This window comes from Acartia tonsa, chromosome 4, assembly GCF_053477335.1.
Source record: "Acartia tonsa isolate MP-2025a chromosome 4, ASM5347733v1, whole genome shotgun sequence".
NCBI classification, from domain to species: Eukaryota; Metazoa; Arthropoda; class Copepoda; order Calanoida; family Acartiidae; genus Acartia; species Acartia tonsa.
The window spans coordinates 52,690,268-52,710,722 of NC_137263.1; the positions used below are offsets into that span (position 1 = coordinate 52,690,268).

General features: G+C 35.3%; 6 protein-coding genes across 18 annotated transcripts; all 6 read left to right on the forward strand.

Moving 5' to 3' along the window:
* Nucleotides 1-466: 466 nt before the first annotated feature.
* Nucleotides 467-2,632, forward strand: LOC145317744 (OTU domain-containing protein 3-like). Its single transcript, XM_080158972.1, has one exon. It carries the CDS (start codon nt 1,311-1,313, stop codon nt 2,331-2,333), a length of 1,023 nt encoding a protein of 340 aa, XP_080015098.1. The 5' UTR covers nt 467-1,310; the 3' UTR covers nt 2,334-2,632.
* On the forward strand, nt 2,565-4,118 carry Polr2I (RNA polymerase II subunit RpII15). The gene is made up of 3 exons (XM_080158975.1): nt 2,565-2,704; nt 3,167-3,219; nt 3,607-4,118. Exons 1-3 carry the CDS (start codon nt 2,639-2,641, stop codon nt 3,848-3,850), a joined length of 363 nt encoding a protein of 120 aa, XP_080015101.1. The 5' UTR covers nt 2,565-2,638; the 3' UTR covers nt 3,851-4,118.
* RpL21 (ribosomal protein L21) lies at nt 4,079-5,143 on the forward strand. The gene is made up of 2 exons (XM_080158973.1): nt 4,079-4,249; nt 4,695-5,143. The coding sequence occupies exons 1-2, from the start codon at nt 4,120-4,122 to the stop codon at nt 5,048-5,050; spliced, it is 486 nt and encodes a 161-aa protein (XP_080015099.1). The 5' UTR covers nt 4,079-4,119; the 3' UTR covers nt 5,051-5,143.
* Rtc1 (RNA terminal phosphate cyclase 1) lies at nt 5,143-7,967 on the forward strand. Of its 10 annotated transcripts, none has more exons than XR_013879080.1 (3): nt 5,143-5,893; nt 7,129-7,573; nt 7,856-7,967. XR_013879080.1 is itself a non-coding variant. In XM_080158970.1 (3 exons), the coding sequence occupies exons 1-2, from the start codon at nt 5,143-5,145 to the stop codon at nt 7,500-7,502; spliced, it is 1,125 nt and encodes a 374-aa protein (XP_080015096.1). In that variant the 3' UTR covers nt 7,503-7,548; nt 7,904-7,967. The 10 variants fall into 10 exon arrangements, 4 of the variants coding, with proteins under 4 accessions (XP_080015096.1, XP_080015095.1, XP_080015097.1 ...); XR_013879082.1 differs by having other exon boundaries at nt 7,904-7,967; XR_013879079.1 differs by having other exon boundaries at nt 7,917-7,967.
* A 4-nt stretch (nt 7,968-7,971) lies between these two features.
* Nucleotides 7,972-9,621, forward strand: RpL35A (ribosomal protein L35A). Its single transcript, XM_080158974.1, has 2 exons — nt 7,972-8,156; nt 9,298-9,621. Exons 1-2 carry the CDS (start codon nt 7,972-7,974, stop codon nt 9,515-9,517), a joined length of 405 nt encoding a protein of 134 aa, XP_080015100.1. The 3' UTR covers nt 9,518-9,621.
* Nucleotides 9,622-9,647: 26 nt separating this feature from the next.
* rept (RuvB-like helicase 2 rept) lies at nt 9,648-19,581 on the forward strand. 4 transcript variants are annotated; one of them, XR_013879075.1, is made up of 6 exons: nt 9,648-9,781; nt 10,101-10,339; nt 16,919-17,202; nt 17,751-18,084; nt 18,576-19,051; nt 19,164-19,581. XR_013879075.1 is itself a non-coding variant. In XM_080158967.1 (5 exons), exons 1-5 carry the CDS (start codon nt 9,653-9,655, stop codon nt 18,985-18,987), a joined length of 1,398 nt encoding a protein of 465 aa, XP_080015093.1. In that variant the 5' UTR covers nt 9,648-9,652; the 3' UTR covers nt 18,988-19,363. The 4 variants fall into 4 exon arrangements, 1 of the variants encoding a protein (XP_080015093.1); XR_013879076.1 differs by having other exon boundaries at nt 19,421-19,581; XR_013879077.1 differs by having other exon boundaries at nt 19,429-19,581.
* Nucleotides 19,582-20,455: the final 874 nt, after the last annotated feature.

Sequence of the window (20,455 nt, forward strand, 5' to 3'; positions counted from 1 at the left end):
AATAAGAATAACTTTTATCAAAGAATAAATAGAAAAAATACTAAGCTTATTATTATCTATGTATCTTCATTTACTCGTATATTACTATAAAAAATTATGGTAATAATGTAATTTGATAAAAATCATTTTCAAATTGATAGTATTTTAACATAAAATCATTCTTTATAGTAAAAATTTATTTTTAAAAAATATTATCTTATTAACTTTAAAATATTACGCGGCATTTTGTGCACAGGTCACAAGGTTGCCAAAATGATTTCGAGATTTTTTCCTTTATTTTTAAAAAACCTTTTTGATGAAATATTTTTTACTCAATTTTCAGTTTTTATACTTATTAATCCTTTTTAGTAATCGAATTCAAAACATCTTATTTTTTGTAACAATTTTAAACAAAATAAAAGTTGATAACCTTGTTTAAAAATCAAGCAATATTTGGTTTGGCGGATTTCCGGAGTACTTGTGTGAGGTATTCATGCTGCCATGGGCTCACTACACGGTTTCGTATTGCTGTTTCTCAATATTTACTGCATGATTGATTAAAGTGAAAAATGAATTTATTTACAAGTTACACCTTTATTTTGTTGCCATGTTCATGTTTTCGATGCATTAAACTCCCTTTTTGCGACATTTTTTACTATTAATTTTTCCGTGCCATGCTAGAGATTTTTGTCATGTCTAATCGATACATGTCTACTAAATGTTCAATTAAATGTATTCGTGATATGAAATTTAAGTTTTGTATTATACCTTTACTTTTGGCTTTACTCAGAGCCTTTAAGTGTTCTACATCTACAATTCTTATATAAACGTTATTGAAGTGAATATAGATATAAAGCAGAACTTAGGTTTTAGAGGTTAATAAGATCCTAATGGATATCTGAATAAAGGTCTCGTTACTTTTTATGAAATATTAAGTGGTAAATTAGCAATTTTATTTTTCTATTTATAAAATTCAGAAGTGGAGTTGGTTGTTTTATAGATTAATATAAAGTTCGGTATTCATTGATTGCCTTTGCCTTAATTATCATAATTTGAACAAGTCTTGTGACAAGCAGGATTCCGTTATAATTTTATGTAGTTTTAATGCGCTTGGGAACTTGAAATATTAAGTTTTTTTTACTGTGGATGAACTAAGCTTAATCGACTTGAAGTGATTTTTTTTCTGTATAGAAAGTATATTGTGAAGGTTTCACTGCTTTGAATGTTTGCCCGATTAATCTCTTGGAGAAATTTATCAAAAGATATCTTTCAGACATTTCAATAATGTAAAAGTTATATAGTTGACAAGTCGTTGGTTGTTATTTGTTGTAATGGGAGGTAAGAAGAAAGCTGAGAAGGAAATGAAGGCGCACAACCGCCGTCAGAGACGGGAGCAGCGTAACCAACAGAGAAATCAAGAGGAGGATTTTGATGATTGTATTCAGTTAAATAATCAACTGTTGTCATTAGGCCTGACGTTGAAGATCATTCCTGGCGACGGTAATTGTTTGTTTAGAGCCCTTGGCGACCAGCTAAATGGTGATATTCATGACCATATGAAGCATAGAGAAGATGTAATTCAGTTCATGAAAGATAATCGGGAGGATTTTGAACCTTTTGTAGAGGATGATATTACCTTTGATGAACATATGCGTGAATTGTCTCAGCCATGTACTTTTGGTGGTAATGATAGTATAGTTGCTTTTGCTAGGTTACACGACTTGACTGTAGTTATTCATCAGTTAGATAAACCATTATGGCAAGTATTTAGTGAGGGTGGTAATAGAAATAAAGAGTTGCATATTAGTTATCATAATGGAGATCATTATAATTCTGTGCGTAAGTCTGGAGAGGTGGATGGTAATGGTCCTGCTAATGTTCACCTGGCCAGACTTCATAGACCTGCTGATAACCATAAGATAGTATCTGAAGATCCTCTTCACACCAACAAATCAGATAATGAATCTGATTATGAAAATACTCCAAAATTAAACGATTTAGTTGCTGAAGTATCTCGGGAATCTCATGTTAAAGATAGAAATAAAATTATAGAAGCTTTAAAATCTAATAACTACAATACTGAAGAGGCTGTGAGAGAGTTAAAAAGATCCTCAAATAGAAATGTAGATTTATGGTCACAGAATGGAACTGGTTCTAGAATTATTGGTAATCAGGTGATTAACTCAAATACAGATAATGATGCTCAACCACCAAAGAAACTATCAGCTAAACAGCTTAAAGATTTAAAGAAGAAACAGCGTAGATTAGATAAGCATCTAGTTAAGAAATCTGATGATACTGACACGGGTCAGGATATAGAATTTAATAATTCCTTTAAAACCTTAACCATTTAGCATTTCTCTAAAGCCTTAGTATTACTAAATTAATTTCTAAATTGTGAAGTTTTTGTCAAGATAATGGCGTGAACTCAAACTTTTATTAGAATAGACTAACTACACTGAGATTAAAATTCACCGTCTGTGATATATTGTATTAGCTAGTCCAACCCATTCAAATTCCTTTGTATTTTCAAACTGTTAATATTTCTAAATTGCTAGAGTGCTTTTTTTCACATAAACAAGTAGAATTTAATTCTACCCATTTATTTATTAAAATTTACACAAATGAAAACAAATTTTGATTTATTTTCAGACTGAAAATGAGTGGACCTGGTTTTGTTGGAATTCGGTTTTGCCAGGAATGTAACAACATGTTGTATCCCAAGGTAACCTTGATTAACATTTGTCAGACTTTAAAACAATCTTTAATTTATAAACGGATTGATTATTACTTGTCATGTTCTCAAATAAAGTGTAACATGTTTATGTAGTTGGCTAATACCCACATGTACTACCCTTACCCCATCCCCTCCCTTCCCAATGGAAGAAAGAACTGACTATTAATTGATATCCATGTTGGCATCTTAAATATATAATTTTCTCCCTGGCATATAATCCACGTATATTCTACATTATCATTTGTGACTTGTTATATTTATTTTATCCTGTGGTAGAGAAGATTGTGGATTTTTGGAATTTTTTTAAGGGGTAAAGCTTTAAGCGGGTATATCAATGGTTACATACTAGCGAGAAAAGAAAAGTTTTTTTTTTATTTAATTTAATTCTAGAACCTTCTTCTTTTCTACGTTAGATGCATTAAAATTCATTTAACAATTCTTTTTGTTTAGGAGGACAAAGAACACAAGGTTTTGCTCTATGCCTGCAGAAATTGTGATTACAGGTATTTTTATTTTTCTTATAGCTGTATGCTAAGATCTGAAAGGGATTTGCTTGTCCATGCTTTTCCTAAGTTGGCACCTCCTGATATTTTTGGACTTTTAATAATTACGATTGTATATCGACAAATATGCCAATTTAACTACATGTATATACTTTTCATAATATACAATCCTTGATTTTCACAAGCAAAAATATGTATTTAGTGTCAATTTTTTATTTCTAAATTTTTTTTCTTCAAATGGATAAAATAAAAAAGATAAATGTACTTATTTTTGGTTTACTTTTTTCTGTTTAACTGAAGTTTTATATTAAGTTTCCAGGATATTTTTAATTGTCCTGAAAACATTTTTGCTGGATATTCAATCCCATAATATAGTGTTTATTCTAGGCAGTTGGCTGATTCCTCCTGCATTTACGTGAACAAGATTATGCACGAAGTTGACGAGATCACAAGTATAGTAACAGATGTCGTGGGTGACCCAACGTTGCCCAGATCCGAGGATCATCCCTGTCCAAAGTGTCGCCACAGGGAGGCCGTATTCTTCCAGTCCGACACAAAGGCGGCTGAGGCCGACATGAGGCTGTACTACGTCTGTACCAACGCCAACTGCCACCACAGATGGACTGAGTGAATATTCTACTTGTGTATCATTATTAAGTTGAAATGTTACTTTTAATTGCTGTACTGTTAGTTAAGAATCTAACTTGTGTATTTGTGCGTTGTACCTGATCTATAGTAATTTTGTAAGATTAAAAGCTCATAACTAGAGGGAAAGATATTCTAAAATATTTTTTCTTTCATATTTGTGACCTTTAATCCTCCAAACTTGTACCTAAAATTTAATGTATCTGACACATGAATTATTCATCCTGATATGTATTGTTCAAAATTTCAGAAAAGATGACTAATCCGAAGGGAGTTCGTCGTGGCACGCGCGACATGTTCGCTCGTGGCTACAAGAAGGGTGGAGTAGAACATTTGTCCACCTACTTGAGAGTCTACAAGAGGGGAGATATTGTAGATATTAAGGGTTAGTTCTTTTTTATTTATTTAAGACATGATAATAGATATAGAATACAAGTGGGTATTATGACGGGAAAAGGATCGTTATTTTAGGTTGCTAATATGGACATCACTTATTGGTGAGTTCGTTTATCCTGTAGGTGGGGGGGGGGGGGGGCGGGGGGTATTATCTTTTTCATCTAAAAGTTTTACTTTATCAGAGTACATAAGTATCAGTGTCGTATCTTTGATTTGATTATATTCATATTCCTATTAGTTTTTCCTATGCCATTTATGTGTTCAAAATAAACGTCGTGGCATTTCATTGAGACTTGTATACCTAGACTTTTTATTGGCCTAATCAACTAAGACATGGAATGAACACATAGAAACCTAGAGGCTGTTGGATTTGATCTGAAATTTAAAAAAAACAAACTTTCATTTATAAAAAAAATTAATCGTAATATTTATAGGTTGCGGTGCCTTCCAGAAGGGTATGCCCCACAAGGCCTACCACGGAAAGACTGGACGTGTCTTCAACGTTTCCAAGCGTGCACTCGGTGTTGTCGTTAACAAGCGTGTCAGGGGAAGGATTCTCGCCAAGCGTATCTCCGTCCGCATTGAGCACGTTAAGCCCTCCAAGTGCAGACAGGATTTCCTTGACCGTGTCAAGGCTAACGAGATCAAGAAGAAAGAAGCCAAGGCCGCCGGTGTCAAGCCCCAAGGTTTGAAGAGAAAGCCCGTCGGGCCCAGACCCGCTCACATCGTCAGCACTGAAAATAACGCACCCCAGCTGATTGGTCCTGTTCCATACGAGTTCATTGCTTAAGTTTAATGAAATTACTTTATCTTTCTCTTTGTAAAGCGTCTGAAAAAAAAAATATTTAGCTGCAATTAACATCTTTTATTTGCAGATATAAAATGGTGAGGGAAAAGTTTATGGAGTTCAGCGGATGCAATTATCTGCGACAGAGGTTGGTTCTGTCTATACTGTCGTCAAAGCCAGTTGTCATCCACAAAATACGTTTCAAGAATGAAGACCCGGGCATCAGAGATTTTGAATCTTCATTGCTGAGGCTAATTGATAAAGTGACCAATGGTTCTAAAATCGAGATTAGCGACACTGGCACTCGCGTCATGTTCAGGCCTGGTCTTCTCATTGGGGGCAGAATCGAGCACGACTGTGGGACGGAGCACAGCATCGGGTACTTTCTGGAGGTGCTAATCTCCTTGGCCCCGTTCTGCAAGGATCCTATTAATGCAGTCTTGACTGGAATTACTAACAATCAAATTGATCCGTCGGTAGATCTGATTAAACATTCATGTTTGCCTGTCCTGAAAAAGTTTATGCTTGACGATGAAGGTCTTGAATTAAAAGTACAAAAACGAGGTGTTGCGCCGCTGGGCGGTGGACAAATTGTCTTTAGGTGCCCGGTGAAACGTCAGCTCCGACCTATTCAGATTCAGGACCAGGGGAAGATAAAGAGGATCAGAGGTCTTGCTTGGGCCACCAGAGTGTCTCCTAGCGTGGTCAACAGAATTGTGGAAGGTGCCAAGGGCAAGCTGTTAAAGTTTTTGCCTGATGTTTACATATACACGGATCATTTTACTGGAGCCAAGTCTGGAAAATCTCCTGGCTTCGGCCTTATCCTTACTGCTGAAACTAATTCAGGTACATATTTATTTTTTGGGTGTATTAAGTAAATAAGAAATCATTTCTAGTACTATGGAATAAAATGTTATTCCATGTAGTTGCCCAATATAACCAAACCTTTCCTGATTTAACAAATAAAACTTTCTTATTTTCAATAATTATCGAACAAATTCCTCTCTCCACTCTTATTTTCAATACAATATTAGGGAAAGGGAATAATCCGGGGGTGTTATATTCTGCACAAGATAAAGGGGGAGGTCATTTTCTAGTAAATTCCGTAAAGGTGTGTAAAGGTGTGTGTGTTATAAGGCCTAAAAATAGTAGTAGAACGATAAGGTGCTCCCTATTGTTCTATTCAATAGGGAATACAAATATATAGACCACCTTATCGTTCTACTACTATTTTTAGGCCTTAAAACACACACACATTTACGGAATTTACTAGAAAATGACCTCCCCCTTTTTTTTCCTGCTACAAAATACTTTTTTCCTGCTACAAAATACTTGATATCCACACACCCCCCCCCCCCCCCCCGCCTTAGTTTTTCAATTTTCTTTTAAGGAGGGAGGTATAAATTGGCAAAATGTTTTCAGTACGCTCTTTTTCACTTTTGTTACCCCTCCAACAAATATTCCTGTTTTTTTTTCCCTTAGGAGGGGGTAAAATGTTTTCAGTGCTCTAATTTTTTAATATTTATATCCACCTGCTACATATTTTTATCCCAATTTTGCTTAGACTCTTATACTTTTATATATTAGCTGTATATTCTGATTATTCAGTTCTGACACTATATAAGTGTTAATGTCCATTTGTCCTACCGTTTCAGTGCTTTGCTTTTATGGATGTTGTCATCCTTGTTATTAAAAGCGAAGCTGTTTTAATTAGGGTCCGTACGTCCGTAACGGTTAGCTCTTTCCGTTAATTTAGGCATGTTAGAATTGTCCTATCGATTTCAAACTTTGCATGGTGATTCCTGTAGAAGTTTGTTACGAGTTTAGAAAGCGTAGCAACTCTAATCATAACTAGAATGTCCGTACGTCCATTTTAAACATGTTTATTTTTTACTTTTTTAACAACAAAATTTTATGTGATCTAATTATCCGATTTTCTGATTTTTGGTATACTGATTCCTGGGACAACAAAGTACTATATCATAAGCAGAGAAACTATAATAAAATCCTAAAAATGTAGGTATGTCCATAAACAATCCTTTATCAATGACAATAACTAGTAATATTTTTCCTTTTTTCAGGAGTTATGCTCTCTGCTGAAATATGTTCTAATCCTGCCGGCAGCAAAACAGTTAGCGTACCAGAAGACCTGGGTATAGAGGGAGCTACGCGGCTGTTGGAAGAAATCTACCGCGGCGGCTGTGCCGACTCCTGTGCGCAGAGCCTTGCCTCGCTGTTCATGTGCCTGGGCCCAGCCGATGTTTCAAAATTTCTGATTGGGCCTCTGTCCCCTTACACCGTACAGTACCTGAAGCACATTAAGGAATTCTTTGATGTTATGTTCAAGCTGGAGACGAAAGTTAACACAGAGGAAGAACTTCAGTTGGGCGCTGACAAAGTTTTAATGACTTGTGTTGGCACTGGCTATAGTAACATTAGCAAACGAACTACATAATCTTTTGTTACTATGTTTTTTTTTATATTTATTTTGCGCTTTTATTGTACCTACAAATGCTTTGATCAGTGGTGATACTTTTCTTTTGTTCAACATTGACAGTTTCTATTTCTCAAAATTCGCTAGTAGATAAGTAAGGTTATGTTGTGTCCAGTTATTGTTATAGTTAATGGACTCAGGTGTAGTTTTGGTTTGATTCTGGGAGTTTAGATTATAGATATTAGGATCATGATATTTTTATTAACAATGTTATTTTGTGGGCAGGTTTTGCGTAATGGCAAGCCAAACCTGCATAAACCTGGGTTTTGGGAGTGGTAATCAACCTTGGAACTCCCCAACCTGTTTTCTTTAAGACCCCCTACCCCCCCTCTCCTCTTTTATAATCACCACTGATGAGCAAGCATTCTGCGCTAGCAAAGCTTCATTCAGACAAGAAACCAACCTTAAATTTAAAATTATTTCAGATACCATGGCCGTCGATGGAAAGCAGGATGGAAAGAAGGATGGAAAGCCGCAGGCCCCAAGGGGTATGAGGATGAGGTGTCGTCTTTATGCCAAGGCGACCTTCACTGGATTCAGGAGAGGTCAGAGAATCCAGTACCCCAACGTTGCTCTGCTTAACATCGAGGGCACCGAGAACAGGCAGGATGCCAGGTATGTATCTATTTAGTCATCCAATCTGGAGTCAATATTCTGTTGCATAATACAGACTCCGAATTACCACTTTTTTAAAAAAAATTCAATGGGCGCAATATTCCAGGACACCATGCCTGATATCGATACCCATTCCTTTTTTGATATAATGACGATCGATACCAAAAAGTGTTCTGGTAGCTGTTTTCAGCAATATGTCAAATTCGATCTTTTTTTTAAGGTGAAGGCCCCCCTCCCGGGGGGAGAATTTTTTTTATAATTAAGCATGGCATACACCTTCCTGAATTCGTCTTGAAGAGTAGATTAAGAATCTTAAAACTATTTTAGAAGTTTGATCATAGCAAGAGCTATTCTCTAAAGACAATTTTGGCCATTTTAGCAAAATCCAGTGATTTTGACTGTTATTTGAGGATAACTTTTGTTAGGGTCAATATTTTTAAAAATCGTTCTTTGGTTCTCAATATACTCTTCAAGACTAATTCAGGAATGTAAATAAAGCCGAACTTTGAAAGGAAGAAAAATAATTTACATATTGCTTTAAAAAAAAGATATCAGAACACTTTTTTGGTATCCTAAAAGAAATGGGTTAGAATTGCGAGCTAATAATTTTGTATTTTGAGTCGGTCTTCTGCACAATATTATTTCAATACCCCGTGATAAGGAAGAAATTTAATCTTACAGGGGTGTATATTCTGTATAAGATTTTTTCTCCTGGGCTCCATAAAATATTTCATTTTTTTCACCTTAATTGTTTCAAAAACTTATCTCTGATTATAACTTTATTCATTCTGTACCGCTTCCAGGGGTGTATATTCTGCACAAGATTTATTTTTTTCCCCTGCTACAAATTTTTTTATTTTTTTCCCCCTTAGATTTTTCTTAAAAAGTAGGGGGGGGGGGGGGGAAATAGAAAAATATTTAAAGAACTCTATATTTTATTTATTTTATCCCTCCTACCACACATCTTTTTAGTTTTTTTAACCAAGGAGGGGGGCGAAATGGAAAAAATGTTTTCAGTTTTCTTAATTTTTACATTTTTTATCCCTCCAACCACTTATTTTTTATTCCCCACCCCCCCTGAGCCGGGGATCCCATGCAGAATATACACCCCTGACCGCTTCATAACTTCTTTTTGTTTTAGTTGGTATGTTGGCAAGAGGTGTGCCTTCATCTACCACGGCAAGACGAAGAAGCGTCTGCCCGGCACTACTAAGCCTACCACAAAGCGTATTGTCTGGGGCAAGGTTAGCAGACCTCACGGTAAAGGTGGAGCCGTCCGCGCCAGATTCACCAAGAACTTGAACCCCGCCTGGATGGGATACAGGGTTCGCATCATGCTCTACCCTTGCAACAACTTGTAATCATAACATCAGTTGATATCATCCTTCTGTTTATATAATAAATGCTTCTCTTGGTATAAATGAAAGTTTAACTTCTGAAAATAATCCGCCGATTTTATTTCAGATTGAAAGTGGGTTGAATTAGATAAAAAAAAAATGGCGGCTTCAGCTGTCGCGAAGGTTGCTGAGGTGAGGGAGATAACAAGGATTGAGAGGATCGGGGCGCATAGTCACATCAGAGGACTTGGATTGGACGATACCCTGGACCCCAGACCGATCTCTCAGGTATGCAATTTCAAATTTAGTACTTTTTTTTGTATCAACTATAGAAGCGAAGATAACTGTCGCCTTTTGTCCGTCTGTCCGTGACTGATCGAGCTCTGATACTAGAATTTGGGAATGGTATAAAACTTAGCATGAAGGGATTCCAGTAAAAGTTTAATAGGTGCAACACAGTGTCTCTGTGGTTCCACTCTGACTCACTAGACTTCTCCTACATGGGTGCCGAAACCTTTTTTTTTTAAGTGGGTGCGACTTCCCTCTCCCTTACCTCTAGGGGTGTAGCCGCATTTTGTTCTATAAATCTAATATGAAACCTGTTAAGGGCATGGTTGGTCAAGTAGCCGCTAGACGGGCAGCTGGCGTTGTCGTTGAAATGGTGAAGGAGGGCAAGATTGCTGGTCGGGCGGTCCTGATTGCCGGCACACCGGGTACCGGCAAGACTGCCATCGCCATGGGCATGGCCCAGGCTCTGGGAACCGACACGCCCTTCACCGCTATGGCCGCCAGCGAGATCTATTCGCTGGAGATGAGCAAGACGGAGGCGTTGACTCAAGCATTCAGGTAAACTTAAAATAATTAATGTTTGATATACGTGTATAGTGTGATAAAGTAAAGTTACTAACATGACTTCGTTTATTGGTCATGTCTTTATTTTCAGTAGGAGAGTGGAGCGATGGGAGGATCGTCATTTATGACAGCTACATGTTTCACTTTATTAGAGTTAATGATAATTTGGTGTAAGATCCAATTGAATAAATCATTTCTTATAATTCCATCCCTTCATGATTAGTAGATAGTCTTGGTAATTATATTCCTATATTTGCGGACAAAAAATCTCATCCTATTAAGTTTTTTTTTTTTCGAAGCTTAAGATCTTGCAATGTATTGGTCCCAATTGGTCGAACTTTTCAAGAAAGCTTTATAATTATCTAAGTGGAGTTTTTAGGATATATTCCTGGACTTTCGCGTCCCTCCTTACTAGATGCTAGGGGTGAAGCAACTTGTACTTCATATCTAATAATGGGTAAAATTGTAGTACATAAAAGTAGAACGGTTAATATTACAGGGGTGTATATTCTACGCAAGATTAATTTTGTCCCCTGCTGCAAAATTTTTCATTTTTTCTCCTTCCTAGTTTTTCCAGCAAGGAAGGGGATAAAATGGAAAAATATTTTCAAAACTCTTTATTTTATTAATATTTTTAGTTTTTTTCGCCAAAGAGTTTCAGCCGGGTCAAATTTGCAGAATATACACCCCTGAACTATTAACAAAATTATTGCTGCGACATATATTAATTAAGGGATAATACAATGGAAGATATATTCATGTACATAATAAATCCTAAATTATCAATTTTACCCTTTTCTGTTGATTAACTATTAAAAGAAATTCTTAGACTTTTTTTGAGCCAATAATAAGATAACGCGGTTATGAAATTTAGGATGCCAGTATAATTTTCTAACTCCCTTCTTGGCTTTAAAAGGCTTTTTAACTAAATATCTGCATTGTATGTCTCCCATTCTAATGATTGTTAGACGTATGTTGCAAGTTAATTCTTAAACAATGAATAGGTATTTTCAGGGTGACCACTATGTACGTTATGTTTAATATGTTCTTATTGAACACCACTTTTAGGTTTTTTGGTACGTTTTTGTTCGTTATTGATTTTTGTGTACAATATGAACATTTCAGCATACGTTATTGTACGTTTTTCTGTAATGTATTGTTTGATTAGCCATAGTTTCTTAGGGTTTGGACCTAAGACTCCTGAAGTATGTTGAGACACTTTTGTATAGCCTCCAGGGCCAGCTTAAGCTCCACGTTAAAGTATGACTTGACACGCTGTCTCATGAGAGCTCCTCGTTATTACCTCACCCTCGCCGGTTTTGAGTATGGCAGGTGTCCCAGATTAAGTCACCGTACACGCTTTTCCTCAACAGTTTAGCGGATTTAAAACCGACACGCAACTAGCGGCCAATAGATCCTATAAATAGACACATTTGCTGAATCAAAACTGGTTTTACCTAAATTGTATCTGTTCCTTCTTCGCGATTATAGAATTTCAAAGATTTTAACAAAAAATGTGTGATGATTTGACTTTAAAATGGCCTTTGATGTAAAATATATATGCTGTATATTACCCTTAACACATGAAAGCAGTAGTTGTTTTTTAAAAACCTTTTTTTGTAGATTAATTATAACTTATAAAATTGTCGACGGGGTAACTTCTGACTTTAATTAATGCTTGTTTTTCTTCAAATTACCTTGAAATTTTAAACGTAAAAACAGTAATAAAAAATAAACATATCATTTAACTAAAAATACTGGCACAATTGATTTACAACATATACTTTTTTTTAAATTGAAGCTTTTCTACAATTGGGGTCAGTTAGTCTGTCCGTCCGTCAGTAACAGTTAGCTTTTTAGGTGGAACAATTACCTTTTTCATTAACTTGGACATGTTAGAATTTTCCTATCGATTTCAAACTTTGCAAGGTTATTCCTGTACTAATTAGATACGGTTTAGAAAGCGTATCAATTATATTATCATTACCAGAATGTCCATACGCCCATTTTTAATATGTTGATTTTAACTTTTTTTAACAACAAATTTTTATGTGTAAAAAGGATCTAATTGATCTGATTTTTAAAATACTGATTCCTAGGACAACAAAGTTCAATGTTTAAAGCAAAGCATCTTTATAATCAAGTCCTAAAATGTAATTATGTCCTTTAACATTATCCTGTATTTAAACAGTTTTTTTAATTACAAACAATTAAACAAATTTACTTACACATTTGTTCCGACTTTTATAACTTTATATTCTGATTATTCACTTCTAAAACTGCACAATGATAATGTCAGTTTGTCCTACGGTTTCATAGCTTCGCTTTTATAGATGTTGTCATCCTTGTTTATATAGAAACAATTAGCATTGACACTCGAATTTTGTATGTAAAAAAGACACGATAGTATTAAGTTATCAACCACATAAACAATAGATTGTTGAAGACATTAGGCCTTTAATTGATTATATCAAAGGACTGTTATTAATAAGTATACCTAGTCAAATTAGTTAACAACTTAATAGTTGATTATACATTAAATAACAAGGATGACAATTTCCATAAAAGTGAAACTATAAGGGTAGGACAAAAAAACATTAACAATTGAAGAGTGTCATAACTGAATAAGCAAATATACATATATGTATATGTATAAGTCTAAAAAAATGTAAGTAAATTTGTTGCAAAATATAGGATACTGTTTAAGGACATTCCTACATTTTTGATATGCTTTGTTTATAACATTCTACCTTTTTGTAGTAGGAATATCAAAAATGTTTCAAATCAACTTTTTGTAAATAGACAACGATTGTAGAATTGCTATGCTTTCTAAATCATACCTTACTATTACTACAGAAATAACCAACCATGCCAAGTATAAAATCAATAGGACAATTATAAAATGCCTAAATTAACGATAAGATCTATCCTTTATGGACAGACAGACGAACAATAAATATAGAAAACCTTTACATCTCATTTCTGCTGCTTGATTTTAAAAGAAATTAAAATCAAGCAGCAGAAATGAGATGTAAAGGTTTTCTAATCTAACCTAAAGACTAACCTTTATTAGTTTGTTAACGTAAAATCCTGCATTATTAAAGATACTTGTTGTATGAATATGCTTCTATCCTTTATTCTTTATCTTGAAAGAGTCTTGTTTAAAAAAAATATAATTATAGATCAACAAGGACCAAAATCTTTAACCTATTTAGATTATGATCACATTTTGAAAAAGGTTTTGCCATGTCTTAAATAAGATACAAAATTAGATAATAATTGTTTTCAATTGCTAAATAATCTTAAATACACAAGACAATAATTTGGTGTTTAATTAAGATATACTAGCTCAATATAAAAAATAGCGATTGTGCCTATCGATTTCAAACTTTGCAAGGTCATTCCTGTAGTAGTTTGGTACAATTATAAAGCGTAGCAACACTATAATCATTACCAGAATGTCCGTACGTTCATTTAAAACATGTTGATAACTTAACAACTTTTTTAACAACAAATTTTTATGTGATCTAATTCTCCGTTTGATCTGATTTTTGGTATATAGATTCCTGGGACAACAAAGTACAATATTATAAGCGATGCAACTCTATAATCAAGTCCTAAAAATGTAAGTATGTCCATAAACATTATCCTGTATCAAGCTGATTTTTTTAACAAATTTACTTACAATTTTGCTTTGACTCTTGTACTTTTATATTCTGAGTATTGAGTTCTGACACTATACAAGTGTTTATGTCCGTTTGTCCTACCGTTTCATTGCTTCGCTTTTATGGATGTTGTCATCCTTGTTCATTATATCAATTATTTTATCCATATAAAATTCAAAATGGTTTAGAACAAAAATATTTACTTTTGTGTAATAAACGGCAAAGGATCTAAACAATTAGAATTAATAATTAAAAAGTACTTTTGATATGACTTTTTATATCACTCATAATGCATAAAATAACCATTGTTATAAATCCTAAATATGCAGTGTTGAATTGTCTATAGAAATATTGTTTTAAAACCTCAACAAATATGACAAACTTATATTAATAACCATGAACATTAAGATTAAATGCTATTTTAAAGTCAAATCATCGCACACTTTTGGTTAAAATCTTTGAAATTCTATAATCCTGAAGAAGGAACAGATACAATTTAGGTAAAACCAGTTTTGATTCAGCAAATATGTCTATTTATAGGATCCATTGACCGCTTGTTGCGTGTTGGTTTTAAATCCGCTAAACTGTTGAGGAAAAGTGTGCGTAATGAATGACACTCTCCTCAGAGGAGCCTGGGATTAAGGGAAGTGATGGTATTATACACTTGATTATTAGGCATCCAAACTACCTAACAATCTCCCTTCCAACGCAACTGGGGGAGGTTGCGTGAATACACATTAGAGAATTCGAGACAACATGTTGTGATTGCAACATGCATGGGTTTGAACTCGAATTCTCATCACCGTAATGTATGATTAGTATTAGTAATCATTAATGTATTTAATTTGTATTTCATGAAAACTTAAAAAAAAAATTCTCCGCGCTTCGCGCGCCATTTTACCAATTTATCCTGGGATATATGACGTCATAGTGAAGCTTCCTTAAAATAAAAAAACTATCAAGCATTTCAGTAAATTTAAAAAAAAATCCTCTAAACCAATTACAAACCTTATCAGGACATATGCGAAGTTAAACTTTAAAAGAGTATGATATTTGTTCATCAATTAGCAAGATAATTTTTAGTTGATATTTATGTTTTCTTGTACGTATAGAATGAGATACTACTTTCTATAATACCAAGTAGCAGCGTTTCGGAGCCGGGAGCCGTGGAGCCGCCATATTTTGCTGGAGCCGGAGCCGTAATTTTCGTTAAAATACGGCTCCGGACTAGATAAATAAGAAGATTTTTTTATCTATAATACAAAGTAGCTTGATGTGTGTCCGTCTGAAGCTTAAGATCTCAGTAACCGCTGAACCGATTAGGCTCTACTCTTCAGGGATTATACCTACTGGTCCTGTGATGGTTTTAAGCTATTTTTCTTGGAGGTGGGACTTTTCCTTAATTTGAATCTAAAAGTTGATATAATGTATACTATCTATAAATACTAGCGTTCTATATCGTTTGTATTATAGATATACTAGCGGCTTCGCCCCTAGCCTCTAGGGGCTTTGCCCCAAGAGGTTTAATCAAGAGGTGTTATTTAGAATAATAAAGAAAAAGTAAAAAAAAATTAAGGGGGTGGAGGTTGGGAAGTCTAACTCAACTTTTCTTTTTTGATTTCAGTTTTAAAAAGAAATTTTTTAGGGGGGTAATATTCATTTGGGGGGGGGGGGGCGTGGGAGTTGGGGGTGTCCCACCCCCCAAGAAAATAACTTAAAACCATCCCAGGACCAGTAGGTATATTCCCTGAAGAGTAGAGCCCAAACGGTTCAGTGGTTACTGAGATCTTAAGCTTCAGACAGACATCGTACTACTTTGTATTATACAGGGTTTCGGATCTGGATCCGGATCCGCAAGGATCCGCATATTTTTGAGTCCAAGGATCCGGATCCGCAAAAAAATGCGGAAAAAATGGAAAAATCTACCTAAATTTATATAAAATCTCAGACATTCTCTTGATGAGAGCCAATCTTTAAGGTTTAGGTTCAGACTTGAAAATTAAAAGTATTTTTGACTTCGAATTAAAGAATAAAATTTTTTTGAAAAATTTGGTGATTTTATTTTTATTGTCAAAGATCCGGATCCAGTAGGATCCGGATCCGCATAAAATCAATGCGGATCCGAAACCCTGGTATTATAGATGTATATGTGTTTTACGGTACGTTTTTGTACGATATTTTTTCAAAAAATGTACGTTATTGTGTTCATTATAATTTTTTTGTAGTACGTTATTTTCAATAGTAATATCAAAAAGGTGGTGGTCGCTCTGTATTTTCTTACATAGTGTTCTGTTGTCTCATCAGAATGGTAATTTTAAGATTTGAAAGGGCTAACGCAGCTTTTCAATTATCAAAATTCCTTTACGCTTACTATATGCTATTTTCATTAATTAGCGGCTCAGTTTTAAAATGATAAAGAGAAAAAGAAATTGGCTGGTTATTTTTTTATAGGGCTTATTTCTCGGTAAGGGGGGGGGGTGATAGAATCATCCCAAATAGTTTTAAACTTTACACAGGGGTGTATATTCTACATGGGATCCCCTGCTCAGAGGGGTGGGGGGGGGGGGGAAATAAAAAATAAGTGGTTGGAGGGGAAAAAAAATGTAAAAATTAAGAAAAGTTGAAAACTGAAAACATTTTTTCCATTTCCCCCCCCCCTTCCTCCTTGGTGAAAAAAACAAAAAAAAAATGTGTGGTAGGAGGGATAAAATAAATAAAATATTGAGTTCTTTAAATATTTTTCCATTTTCGGGATGAGAAAAAACTAGGGGGAAAAAAAAAATTTTGTAGCAGGGGAAAAAAATAAATCTTGTGCAGAATATACACCCCTGACTTTACTTGGACCCATGAGAACTATGCGGTAACAAAGAACTATTTTTCTATAATTTAATGAGTATTTTTTATTTAGGAAAAGTATTGGAGTACGTATACGAGAAGAGACTGAGATTATCGAGGGTGAGGTTGTAGAGGTACAGATTGACCGGCCAGCCTCCGGCAGCGGCGCCAAGGTGGGCAAGTTGACCCTGAAGACCACCGAGATGGAGACCATCTATGACCTTGGCACCAAGATGATTGAGTGTGTTGTGAAGGAGAAGGTGCAGGCCGGGGATGTGGTGACCATTGATAAGGCTACGGGGAAGATCACCAAGCTGGGTAGAAGTTTCACAAGAGCTAGAGATTATGACGCTACAGGTAAATTAATGTTAACTTATTCTTTAGATTTATAGTAACACATAAGGGTAATTTGAAATTTAAGTGGCGACGTGGTTCAGTGGTAGCACACTGAGCTACACTTGTGAGAGCTCGAGTTTAATTCTCCATGTGTTTACTCGAATTTCTAATTCGCAATATTAATCGCAAAACTTCTCCCGTTGTTTTAAGAAGGGGATTATTGAGTTAGTTTGGATAATACTTAATATCATTACTACCCTTATCTCAAGCTCCTCTTCAGAGGTCATCATTCATTACGGTGACTTAATTTGTGACACCTGCCTTACTCGGCGCGTCGAGGCTGAGGTATTGATAAGTAGCTCTTGTGAGCTGGCGGGTCAAGTCATAATGTGAGCGTATACGTGGAGCTTTGAATGCCCTAGTGGCTATATAATTGTCTCAGCCATGACTACTGAGGTCCAAACCCTTCTATGGCCAATCAATCAATCAACTCAGGCCATGTTACTTTTTGTTAACCTTTGAATAAATTATCTTAACATTTTGAAATACATGATCATTTTAATTTTAAGGAGCAAACACCAGATTTGTGCAATGTCCCGAGGGCGAGCTGCAGAAGCGACGCGAGGTAGTGCACACAGTCACCCTGCACGAGATCGACGTCATCAACTCGCGGACCCAGGGCTTCCTCGCCCTGTTCTCCGGCGACACCGGGGAGATCAAGCCCGAGGTCCGGGACCAGATCAACGCCAAGGTGTCAGAGTGGAGGGAGGAGGGCAAGGCGGAGATTGCGCCCGGAGTGTTGTTCCTGGACGAGGTTCATATGTTGGACATTGAGTGCTTCAGCTTTATGAACAGAGCCCTGGAGGATGATATGGCTCCTGTAGTTGTCATGGCAACTAACAGGTAATTTATATTACTACTGGCGACTGCGCTTCTAGCATCTTAGTGCTCTGTATTCGAAGAGGCGGAGAGGGGCAAGAAAAATCGTTTAAAACCATCTTAAAACAAAAAACATTACAGGACCTATCTAAAGCTTGCTTAAAATAGAGATTCTAATAAGTTCTGTAATTATTGAGATCTTAAGCTTCAAACAAAAAAAAAATTAAAACTTTGTATAAAAGGATTTCATAGTAATATAAAGCTTCCCTGATAGTTTAAACTGTTAGTTGATCCAATTGATGTAGAATATACGTGGATATTAAGATAGATGAAAATTGTCAATTTAGGTTATTAACATAAGCATCACTTATTGGTCATGTCGTTCATCCAGAAGGAGGGGATAGGATGGGGTAAAGTAATAATAAATTCATTGGTTGCCCTGGGGAAAGAAACGGAAGTATCATATGAAAAGGGTAATCTCTATCTATTCAACTTATTCTAGCTTACTTTTTCAGGGGTATAACCAAAATCCGCGGAACCAACTACACCTCCCCGCACGGCATCCCACTGGACCTGCTGGACAGAACCATCATCATACCCACCTCCAGTTACGACCAGAAGGAGCTCAAACAGATCCTCAAAATCCGCTGTGAGGAGGAGGACTGCGAGATCAGCGAGGACGCGCTGACCGTGCTTACCAAGGTTGCCAGCGAGACGTCGCTGCGCTACGCCATACAGCTAATCACATTGGCCAGCCTTGTCGGCAAACGGCGGCAGGGCACGGAAATATCGATTGAGGACGTCAAACGGGTGTACAGCTTATTTTTGGATGAACAGAGATCATGCGAGTTTTTGAAAGAATACCAAGATGAATTTATGTTTAATGAGGAAGTTCCGTCAATACCTTCCACAATGGAAACAAATTAAAATCTATGGGATTGCCTAAATTTTGTAACGTGTCAGTATTGTAAGAATAGTTATTTTTTGCATCGTATTATAGTCAGTTTTCCGCGGATATTAAAATTAAAAATTATAAGATTAAAATCAGTTTTGTTAGTCCCGTGGAAAATTGTCTAATACGATACCATTATGTGATTTTTCAGTATGGCTGAACCGGTTCTAATCCAGCGAAGCCAATTTGGAAATTATGTTATTAAATTTGTAATAGTGGTTTAGCAAGCACAAATTAATGGGGTGGATTTTATGCCTTTGTGAAATTAAGGCATTTAGTTCTCATTTCTTCCACCAATGTATGTCTTTACACGAAAGGACAGTAATTTTTTTTTTAAATATAGGTAGCAATTTACATGATAATCTTGTTTAATTTGCAGTTTATCTTGCTTTGCTTTATAAAAAAAAGTTGCTTAGAAATGTTTTGACTGGCACTGTTAATTAAAATTGTCATCTCGTGATAAACCACTTAAATATTATGATAATTATGCATTAAAAACACTACTCTAGTACCTGTATTTATTGTAAAACTTTATGTAGATGTTATGTCAATAAACTTATCTTGTTCAACTATGCATTCTTTTTTTTTAGATAATTAAATCCTTATAATAAAGTAACAGGATGTGTGTTTGTCTGTACCGAAGGATCCTGCTGAATCAATCGGGTTCTCCTTATCAGGGTAGCGTTTCACAGGTCCCGGGAAGGTTTATAACTAGTTAAGAGAAATCGGCCCTAGAAAAAAATTCCTCCCCCCCACACCTCAATTTTTAAAAAAATATTTTCTTTCAAAATCTTAAGAAATGTGGTTATCAAATTCGACTCTCCCCACAAGTGCCCTTAGAGGCCTCTAGGGGTGTAGCTGCTTGTCTTTATAAAAGTAACAGGATAATTGTCTTACAGAATACTGTTTAAGGACATACTGATATTTTTAGGACTTGATTATAGAGGTGTTTTGCTTATAATATTGTATCTTATTGATATAAGATCCATAAATCAGATTAATTGGACGATTATGTAACAAAAAATTTGTTTACTAAATTCAAAATGGACGTACGGTCATTCTGGTAATGATTATAGAGTTGCTACGCCTTCTTAATCGTATCTAACTACTAGAGGAACGATCATACATTGAAATCGATAGGACAATTCTAACATGCCTAAATCAACGAAAAAAGCTATCCGTTACGGATGGATCGATCCTTATTATAGAAAAGCTTGGCTTTTAAAAACAACTGAGATCGGTTTTTAATAAATGCCGCGTTTTTTCGACAATTTTTTAGACTTTGATTGATTGAACAAAGACGATGGGAGAGTATACAACCTAAGAATTCAAAATTTTAAAATTATTATTTTAGCCATTTGTATAATGTCTAATACAACTTAAATCCATTTTCGTTGCATATTTATTAATGCATCTTTTTAGATCTGCATTAGACATTATACA

Bases quoted from the DNA above. Each gene is read 5' to 3' on its own strand.
- RpL35A (XM_080158974.1), top strand. From the start codon at position 7,972: ATGGCCGTCGATGGAAAGCAGGATGGAAAGAAGGATGGAAAGCCGCAG. The intron at 8,157-9,297 runs GTATGTATCTAT...TTTTTGTTTTAG, and splicing joins GAGAACAGGCAGGATGCCAG to TTGGTATGTTGGCAAGAGGT.
- LOC145317744 (XM_080158972.1), top strand. From the start codon at position 1,311: ATGGGAGGTAAGAAGAAAGCTGAGAAGGAAATGAAGGCGCACAACCGC.
- rept (XM_080158967.1), top strand. From the start codon at position 9,653: ATGGCGGCTTCAGCTGTCGCGAAGGTTGCTGAGGTGAGGGAGATAACA. The intron at 9,782-10,100 runs GTATGCAATTTC...AAACCTGTTAAG, and splicing joins ACCCCAGACCGATCTCTCAG to GGCATGGTTGGTCAAGTAGC. The intron at 17,203-17,750 runs GTAAATTAATGT...TTTAATTTTAAG, and splicing joins TAGAGATTATGACGCTACAG to GAGCAAACACCAGATTTGTG.
- RpL21 (XM_080158973.1), top strand. From the start codon at position 4,120: ATGACTAATCCGAAGGGAGTTCGTCGTGGCACGCGCGACATGTTCGCT. The intron at 4,250-4,694 runs GTTAGTTCTTTT...TAATATTTATAG, and splicing joins AGATATTGTAGATATTAAGG to GTTGCGGTGCCTTCCAGAAG.
- Rtc1 (XM_080158968.1), top strand. From the start codon at position 5,143: ATGGTGAGGGAAAAGTTTATGGAGTTCAGCGGATGCAATTATCTGCGA. The intron at 5,894-7,128 runs GTACATATTTAT...TCCTTTTTTCAG, and splicing joins TACTGCTGAAACTAATTCAG to GAGTTATGCTCTCTGCTGAA.
- Polr2I (XM_080158975.1), top strand. From the start codon at position 2,639: ATGAGTGGACCTGGTTTTGTTGGAATTCGGTTTTGCCAGGAATGTAAC. The intron at 2,705-3,166 runs GTAACCTTGATT...CTTTTTGTTTAG, and splicing joins ACAACATGTTGTATCCCAAG to GAGGACAAAGAACACAAGGT. The intron at 3,220-3,606 runs GTATTTTTATTT...TGTTTATTCTAG, and splicing joins TGCAGAAATTGTGATTACAG to GCAGTTGGCTGATTCCTCCT.